Source organism: Podarcis muralis, chromosome 14 (genome assembly GCF_964188315.1).
Source record: "Podarcis muralis chromosome 14, rPodMur119.hap1.1, whole genome shotgun sequence".
Lineage (NCBI taxonomy): Eukaryota > Metazoa > Chordata > Lepidosauria > Squamata > Lacertidae > Podarcis > Podarcis muralis.
The window spans coordinates 42,757,665-42,767,025 of NC_135668.1; the positions used below are offsets into that span (position 1 = coordinate 42,757,665).

At 44.5% G+C, this 9,361-nt stretch overlaps 1 protein-coding gene across 1 annotated transcript; it reads left to right on the forward strand.

Annotated features, from left to right (window-relative positions):
* Nucleotides 1–263: 263 nt before the first annotated feature.
* COX19 (cytochrome c oxidase assembly factor COX19) lies at nucleotides 264–3,829 on the forward strand. The gene is made up of 3 exons (XM_028705352.2): nucleotides 264–469; nucleotides 2,208–2,319; nucleotides 3,132–3,829. The coding sequence occupies exons 1-3, from the start codon at nucleotides 388–390 to the stop codon at nucleotides 3,217–3,219; spliced, it is 282 nt and encodes a 93-aa protein (XP_028561185.1). The 5' UTR covers nucleotides 264–387; the 3' UTR covers nucleotides 3,220–3,829.
* The last annotated feature ends 5,532 nt before the right edge of the window (nucleotides 3,830–9,361 follow it).

Here is a 9,361-nt window from a genome sequence, read left to right on the forward strand (position 1 = left end):
TTTCTAAAGAATTATAAAGCGGTATAGATTTCTTGGAATGGAAGCAATCACATCTTTCAGTTTCAATCTGAAGGCGCAATTAAGACTGGTTAGTCTCTGAAATATCGCAAGGCTCCTTTGCTTTCTGCAAAGCACATATTTATCAATAAATAAAATAAGATTTAAAAATGCCAGCTCCATGCCGGGCAGGCATCCACGTGGGGCTGAAGGAGGCGGGGCCAACTGCTCGGCTCCTCCCCGCCCGATCAGCTCTGCTCTCGTTTCTTCTGGCCTGGCTCGGCGCTCCACTCCACAACCTGGGACTTGACAACACGGAGATCCCGGAAGTGAGGCGAAGGTTCGGTCAGAGGCGCAGCGGCTGCGTCGCGTCCTCGGAGAGTCGTCGTCATGTCTACGGCTATGAACTTCGGGACGAAAAGCTTCAAGCCGAGGCCGCCGGACAAAGGCGCTTTCCCTCTGGATCATTTCGGTGAGAAGGTTCCGCCCCCCCCCCCGCAACCCTCCATCCCCTCGATTGCGCATGTGCGATTCGTCCGCCGACCATAGAGAGGACGTTGAGTGGGTGGATAGAAAGTACGGCAGGCATTTCCGGCCTAAAAGCGAACTCCCAAGTACAGTCAATAAGGGCGCTTGCCATAGATACGCAAGGGATAGAGCGGTACCGCTGTGAGCCCATAGAAAAGATAGCTTTCCGTTAGCAGAACTTCTGTCATGGGCCCCCTTTTTGTTGTTGTTTAGTCGTTTAGTTGTGTCCGACTCTTCATGACCCCACGGACCAGAGCACGCCAGGCACTCCTGTCCTCCACTGCCTCCCGCAGTTTGGTCAAACTCATGTTGGTAGCTTCGAGAACACTGTCCAACCATCTCATCCTCTGTCGCCCCCTTTTCCTTGTGCCCTCCATCTTTCCCAACATCAGGGTCTTCTCCAGGGAGTCTTCTCTTCTCATGAGGTGGCCAAAGTATTGGAGCCTCAGCTTCAGGATCTGTCCTTCCAGTGAGCACTCAGGGCTGATTTCCTTAAGAATGGATGTGTTTGATCTTCTTGCAGTCCATGGGACTCTCAAGAGTCTCCTCCAGCACCATAATTCAAAAGCATCAATTCTTTGGCGATCAGCCATGGGCCCACTAGGGGAGGGGAACTTTTGACTATCGTGTTGCTGATGGACTATAACTTCCATCATCCTTGGTGGGGGCCGTGCTGGCTGATGGGAGTTGGAGTCCCACAACACCTGGGGGCGCGTTTTCCGCCATAAAAATGGAAGAGGAGGGCTGCAAATCAATGTTTTTTAAAGCTCCACCTCCAGCACAAGAATTGACACTGGGACCAGTAAGAGAGGCAGCAGAACATTCATTCATTCATTATTTATTTATTTATTTCTATTGCATTTTATTTATTTTTCTTATTTTGTAAAATTTATGCACCATTTGATTGTACAGTGGCACCTCGGGTTACATACGCTTCAAGTAAAATACGCTTCAGGTTACAGACTCCGCTAACCCAGAAATAGTACCTCGGGTTAAGAACTTTGCTTCAGGATGAGAACAGAAATCGTGCTCTGGTGGCGCGGCAGCAGCAGGAGGCCCCATTAGCTAAAGTGGTACCTCAGGTTAAGAACAGACCTCCAGAACGAATTAAGTTCTTAACCTGAGGTACCACTGTATAAAATAGACAAACCTCAAAGCGGTCTACAAAAATAGAATCAAGAAAAAAATTACAAGCCTATTTTAAAACATACAAAAATATATATCTATCTCCCTTTGGGGGGGGGGCAAGGAGCTCAAGGTGGCATTTGTAATTCTCCCCCTCTGTAAGGCATCATCTGCACTGTACATATAAAGCAATAGCATAAGAACAGCCTGCTAGATTGAGCCAATGCCACTATAGATTAGAGCAGCATCACACCACTTAAATAGTCATGGCTTCCCCCAAAGAATCCTGAGAACTGCTAATGAATTCTAAATCAGCAACTTCACACTGAATTCCCTCCTTGAAACTATTTTTTCTTGGAGCTTAGTGACCTGAAGGTTTGCTGGCGCCTCGGTGGTTTCAAGGTGTCCCCCCACCTACTGCATTACGTTCTCGTGCTGAGCCACAGCAGCCAGCCTGTCCTTTGAATAGCGCTATTGTTTTGTCTTACTCTTAATTCCATGTCTGTTTCTTTTCATGCCTCCTGTTTCAAAAAACATGCTTTCCTTCTGTCGAACAGGTGAATGTACAGCTTTCAAAGAAAAATTCATGAAGTGTCTGAGGGAGAACAGCTTTGAGAATGCATTGTGCAGGCAGGAATCAAAGGAATATTTAGAATGCAGAATGGAGAGGCAAGTGCATTCTTATTTGCAACACTTCACTTAAGCTAATGGATGTTTGCTCTCAATTTGCCAGAGACAACTTATGCTGGGCTGTCAGTGCATGGTGGATTTTTGGCTCCGCAAACCACTGCTTCATTTTTGAAATCTGTAAAATTACAGTACTTAATCCCCCCTGCCCTCTTTTCTTTTCTCTTCTTCTTCTTCTTTTTTGCTGACAGTGAGTCCACATCCACCCCATACATTTAAAGCACTGTTGTACCCCTTTAACAGTCACTGCTTTCCCCAAGGAATCATGGGAACTGTAGTTTGTTAAGGGTTTTGAGAGTTTTTAGGAGACCCCCTGTTTCCCTCCCAGAGCTACAGTTTCCTGAGAAGAACAATTGATTGTTAAATCACTTTGTTGTTTTTGATCTGACTTTGTATAAAGTAGCTTCCTATGTCCCTGTGTTTCTAGGGCGGCTGAATGGTCCAATGGACTAGAAACCTTTTGTTGTTTTTAAAAGGAAAACTGACATCCTTGGCAATTCCCGTTTGTGAGCTCCTGTGCATTCTTAAGCAACCACTGCCCACATATTTTCAAGCATATTTTTATATCCATAAGCCAGGAACCTTCCTTTAAAAGAAAGCAAACCAACACCCTTAATTATACAAATTATTTGCCAGGGGTTCCTCTGCAGGGGTTCCTCTGCAGTTCCTCTGCAGTTTTTTATTTTTTATTTGATTTTAAGGGGCACAAAATTATTCAGGAAATGAAATTGCTAAGCATGCCAATTTCAAGTTTAATGCTTTTCAAATTGTTTTTTGTTTGCTTGTTTGTTTAGACAACTTATGGCCAAAGAACCACTGGCAAAATTGGGATTTAAAGACCTAATAGAAGAAAAATCAGAAACCCAACCGGAGACATTGTGATGAAGAGAAAGAGAATCCTGACCTTCTCCTATAGAAAGGAGCAAATCTGCTGTGGTACATATTGTACATTTCAGATCCTATCTTGATATGAAGTGCTCCTTGGAAGAAGCTGTAGCCAAGTAGAAGATTTACAGTGCAATCTTGTACACTTACCTACTCAGCAGTAAATCTCACTGAGTTTAATAGGGCTTACTCCCAAGTAAAGGGATTGGATTGTTGCGATGCTATCCCCACCCAGTTGGTCCCGGTGAACTCAGTGAGTTTTCCTTCTGAGGACACATATGTGCTGTTAGTATGGGGAAGGAAATATTCCTTGGATATTCAGATTTGGACTACAAGCTCCCAGTACTTGCTTTGCGAAAGATTCAGCCCACCAGCCCTGATTCTGTCCAGCACAGAATTCATTGCACTGTGCATTGGGTTCAGCTTCTCATAATTGGTATAAATAATAAATTATTATTATAAATTATTATTCTTTGAGAGAAATGCTTCCTAGGATCTTAAGTGTACTTGCTTAGAAATACGGTGTGCTGAAATTATTCACTGGGACTTTTGCATCCAAGTGAAGCCTTAGGATAGGTATGTAAATAAATAATGTTTTTGAATCAGATTGTTTCTGATCATTTCATTCCTAAATCCAGCCCTCCTCTCCATCTCTTTCAGTTATGAAAATATTTCTCATCAGAAGTGAGAATATTTGGCTGCCCTTTTGTCCTAGACCTCCATCTTTTGGCAACACAGACTTAATTCAGTAAAATGTAACTCTGTTGCCCCTTTCAGAAATGCATGTGCCTGTTTTGAGATTTTGTTGTTGTTGCTGCCTTAAAAACAGAAAGAAAATGCAGTGTGTTCTAGTACATTGGTAAATGAGGCAGTGAAAAATACAGGCCCCAATCCAGCGCAAAGTGAGGCACACTTAAGCCCGTAATGCGCAGAAATGTAACTAATTGTGTGCTGAAATGTGGCCACGATATGCATGACTTTGAATGGTGTGTGTGTGTGTGTGTGTGTGTGTGATTGTTTTTAAGAGTTTGTTTGAGGAACGGCATACCCTTTGATTTGAAGGTGATTCTCCTGCGTTCGTATCCTGCGTGGGGTGGGGAGACAGGAAGGACCTTAACTGAAACCTACAACCCACACATTGCCCTTTCCTTTGCAACTTGAAGCTGCCTTTGCAAGAGAGGCAGGACGTCTTTCTTGTCATCTTCCCAACCACTCTGGCACCTCCTCTGATGCTGTCTGGGTTAACCCTAAGAACGCCTTAGGTAGGACCAGGCTGGATCAGGCCAATGGCCCATCTAGTCCAGCATCCTGTCCTCACAGTGGCCAACCAAACTTGTTTAAGAAGCAGGACTTGGTCCCTCTGCCCTCCTGCAGTTTCCAGCAACCAATATTCCAACGCATTGTTCCCACCAACCGCGATAATCTCAACGGCCCTTACTAAGATTGCCAGAGAACCATGGAGTTGGAGAGGGGTGTCTCATAGTCTAACCCTCTGCTCAATGCAGGAACGCCAGAGGCAGAAGAGCATCCTTGACAGATGGCCTCCAACCAGGGAGAGTCCATTGCCACCTTTGGGGCCACCTGGTACCACTGTCAAAGTGTTCTTGGGACAGGCTGTAGTGATGGAGGGTCTGCTTTGCATGCAGAGGGTCCCAGCTTCAAAGCCCAGCAACTGCCAAGGAAGGCTGGGAGAGACCCCTCTCTGAAACCCTGGAGAGCCACTGCGATCAGTGTAGCTGATAACTACACTGCTAATGGCCTGGTTCCATAAAAAAGCAGCTTCCTATTCTTCAGGTTACAGTGGTACCTCGGGTTACAGATACTTCAGGTTACAGAATCTGCTAACCCAGATATAGTACTTTGGGTTAAGAAATTTACCTCAGGATGACAACAGAAATTGTGCAGCAGTGGTGGTGCGGCGGTGGGAGGCCCCATTAGCTAAAGTACCTCAGGTTAAGAACAGTTTCAGGTTAAGAATGGACCTCCGGGACAAATTAAGTTCGTAACCAGAGGTACCACTGTACCTTATTTTACAAGGTGTATTATACTGTGTATAAACTGCATTATACTGATTTACTGTAAATTTTGTTCCATTTAATCCCTGCAAGATGGCCACAAATATAGCTTGGCTTATACAGCGGCCAATAAATAAATACAGTGGTACCTCAGGTTACAGACGCTTCAGGTTACAGACGCTTCAGGTTACAGACTCTGCTAACCCAGAAATAGTACCTCGGGTTAAGAACTTTGCTTCAGGATGAGAACAGAAATCGCATGGTGGTGGCGCTGCAGCAGCATTAGCATTAGCTAAAGTGGTACCTCAGGTTAAGAACAGTTTCAGGTTAAGAACGGACCTCCAGAATGGATTAAGTTGTTAACCTGAGGTACCACTGTATAGCCAACTCAGTTTTATTCAGTGGTAAGAACTCCTGAAATGAATGGACCTAAGGTCCTTCTGCACCATACATTTAAAGCAGTATCATATCACTTTGACTTCACCCCAAAGACTCGTGGGAAGCATAATTGGTTAAGAATGCTGAGAACTGTCATGTGAGTTAGCAAAAGCTTTCTGTGAAATGATTTATAATGAGTTGGGGGCGGGGGGAATGTTGAAGATCACTTTTGTGAAAAAAACAGAAGTTTTTCTTCTAGGTATAGTTGGCGGAGAGGTACGCAATGAACAGAATAAAAACTTTATGTATGCTACCACGGCTTCCCACATGATTTACACCCAAAGATGGAAAGAAGAAACAGTCCCAACAAAACAGGACTGGCAGTTTAAATTGATGGAGTACACAGAAATGGTGAAACTTACCGGAAGAATTAGAAATCAAGATGAGAGATTCTTTAAAAACACAATAGGGGGAAGTTATTGATTATCTGAAGATACATTGTAAATAAATTAAAATATTAGCAGGATTGATATAAACACATGCAGCAAGAGATAATTAAAGGGGAAGATAAAGGAAATTTGGTTTGAATTGGATATACAGTAATAAAAATATATAAACTAAACAACTGCAGAAAGGAGGGGAGGGAAGTTGAGGGAAATGCAAATTAAATTTGTAAAGATTTCATTTTTCTCGTTAAAAATGCTTGTAAAATGTGAAAATGAAAAATATATTTTAATTTTGAAAAAGAGTGCTGAAGGAGACCCCATTCCCCTCACACAGCTACAGTCCCCATAGTTCTCTGGGAAGTGGAGTTGGTTACTGAGCTGTTCTGAGACTTATAGCTCTGTGAGGGAAAAGAGGGATGACTCTCAGCATCTTTAACAAACTACACTTCCCAGGATTCTTTGGCTGCGACACTGCTATAAATTTATAGTGCAGATGGGCCTAATTGGTCTGCTCTATAAGAAGCACAGCATTGGGTACAGCCTTGTGTTCCTGTTGGCACCAATTGTCAAACTGCTCTTGCTGTTAGGAATTTAACCCTCTTTTTTCCCTTCTGTAACTTGAGCCTCTTTGTGCTAGCTCTGCTCTCTGGGGCAGCAGACAACAAGTCCTGCAGGAGGTCATGTGATGGCCCTTCAGTTATTTAAAGAATGTGTGAAAACACAAGAAGAAGCTGCTGGATCAAGCCATTAGCCCATCTAGTCCTGCATCCTGGTCTCACAGCGGCCAACCAAATGCCTTGGGGGTGGGGGAAAGCCCACAAGCAGGACCTGAACTCACAGCACTCTCCCCTCCTATGGCAACTGGTATTCAGAAGCATAACTGCTTTGTAACAGTGGAGACAGAGCATAGCCATCATGGTTAGTAGCCATTAACCTCCATGAAATTGTCTGATTCTCTTTTGAAGCCATTGAAGTTGGTGGCTATACCTGTCTATTGTGGGTGCTAATTCCATAGTTTGGTGCTGGAGGAGACACTTGAGAGTCCCATGGACTGCAAGAAGATCAAACCTATCCATTCTTAAGGAAAGCAGCCCTGAGTGCTCACTGGAAGGACAGATCGTGAAGCTGAGGCTCCAATACTTTGGCCACCTCATGAGAAGAGAAGACTCCTTGGAGAAGACACTAATGCTGGGAAAGATGGAGGGCACAAGGAGAAGGGGACGACAGAGGACGAGATGGTTGGACAGTGTTCTCGAAGCTACCAGCATGAGTTTGACCAAACTGCGGGAGGCAGTGGAAGACAGGAGTGCCTGGCATGCTCTGGTCCATGGGGTCACGAAGAGTCGGACACGACTAAACAACAACAACAATTCCATAGTTCAACTTTCATCTATCCTGAACCTCTCAATGTTCAGCTTCATTGGGTGCCCAGTGCTATGAGAGAGGGAGAAAATATGTTCTCCACTGTCTCCTTGCCATGAATGATTTACATGAATTTATGCACTTCCTCCTCGCCTTTTCTCTAAACTAAGAAGTCCCCTCGTTCCATTCCTATTGGTCATTTTGGTTGCTCTTTTTTCCCTGAACCTTTTCTAACCCTACCATTTTTGAGGGCAGTGCGATCGTTTCAGATTAATAACGTAATGAAAGCGATAGTGTGCTTTCATTGCCAAAACAGGTTTTGTGCTAAAACAGAGGAAGGGACATCCCTCCCTTTTCCAAAGAATGCTGTGAAAGTATGAAAACAATCTCCCGTAGCTTCCAAGAAGATAAATGGCATTTCTTGCCTCTGTGCTGTCTGGGTATTATGAAGAGAATCTGCTCAAGGCTATGACTGGAAGCCACTTACCGGCACTGCCTGCAATTGACAAACAATGGTGGCCTTTCTTAAATGGGTGTCTGCTAGATTTTTATCCTGTGTGTTAAATGGAAAGAAGCAGCTAATCTGAGGGCCCAGGTAAATCACTGGGGTGGGGGAGAGGTACATTAGTTCCAGCATTCGTAAGATAAAGCCCAAGGACAAATGTGGAGAAAAATGTTTCATGGAAGGATCAATGTTTGCTTCTTGAAGGGCTGGTGTGGTGATTTGCTGCTTGGGCAGCGATGGCCCATTTTGCACATCCTGCAAACCATTTGTGCAGTGCCAGCTCCCTCAAGCTGCAGCCCCCCTAAATGTTGTTGTGTTACAACTCCCGTTATCCCTGACCGTTGTCCTTGCTGGCTGGGTCCGAGAACAGGAGTGTGCTGGATCAGGCTGTGGCGATCACACACAGGGCCCCCGGACGTTTGACGGTCTATTGACCCTGTGCCGCCTCTGCGATAGCTTTTTTCGCTGCCACCAGCCCGTATCTCACGGGGACACACGGAGTCCAGTCAGTTGGTAGCATAAACAAATAATCAAGTTTATTTTTAAATGCAGGAACAAGCTTGTGGTTTCAGTTAGTTTTTCTCTTATCAGTTTCTTATTCTTAGTTCCTAACAACTTCAAACTGATTACTCCCAACTATCTATCTGACTCCACCTAACAATTCCTCTCACTCTCTCACAATACAACTCTACCAACCCACACCTAATCCTCCCTCTTCCTTCTTCAACTCCCAAACCTCAACCAACTCCCCTCAACTCAACTCTAACTCAACTGACTTTCAAAACCCCCCACTCTAACTTTTATTCCCTAGCAAGTCCTAAAATTTCAATACCTTGGAGTTATTTTTCAATACAATTTGGGGTGGAAAGCTCAAATTCAACACCTACTTAACAAGGCCAAAACTCTGTCATATGCGCTCCTCCGATTTTTCTTTTCGGATGGAGCTTTGCATGTTCCCTCGGCCCTAAAGGTGTTCAAGGCAAAAGTGGTTGCCGTGCTTGCTTATGCTGCCCCGCTCTGGGCCGTGATGACAGATCTTGCTCCCCTTGAGACTCTGCAAAACCAATTCCTACGTCGGCTCCTAATGCTCCCCCTGTGCGTAAGCAACGCAGCCATGCGACTAGAATTGAAGATCGCATCCTTAGAAACTTGCCTGTGGAAGCAAGTCTTCAACTATTGGTTATCATTGTGGCATAGATTACCAAACCATTACCTTGTCCAATGCTTATGGTGAGATGAATTCTCTAGCCTTTGGACTAGTAGAATTCATGCCAAACTCCTGAGTTATGGAATCTCTCCCTCAGATTCCCTAAAACTAGACCAAATCACTGCTCAAAGACTGATCCGCCAAAGACTGGATGACATCGACTTACAGCGAAATTATACGCTGGGGGGAGGTGTTTGTTCGCCCCAGAACATTGGTATCACTTTAA

Coding starts and splice junctions, on each gene's coding strand:
- COX19 (XM_028705352.2), top strand. CDS start 388: ATGTCTACGGCTATGAACTTCGGGACGAAAAGCTTCAAGCCGAGGCCG. Junction 470..2,207: donor TTTCCCTCTGGATCATTTCG/GTGAGAAGGTTC, acceptor TCTGTCGAACAG/GTGAATGTACAGCTTTCAAA. Junction 2,320..3,131: donor TTAGAATGCAGAATGGAGAG/GCAAGTGCATTC, acceptor TTGTTTGTTTAG/ACAACTTATGGCCAAAGAAC.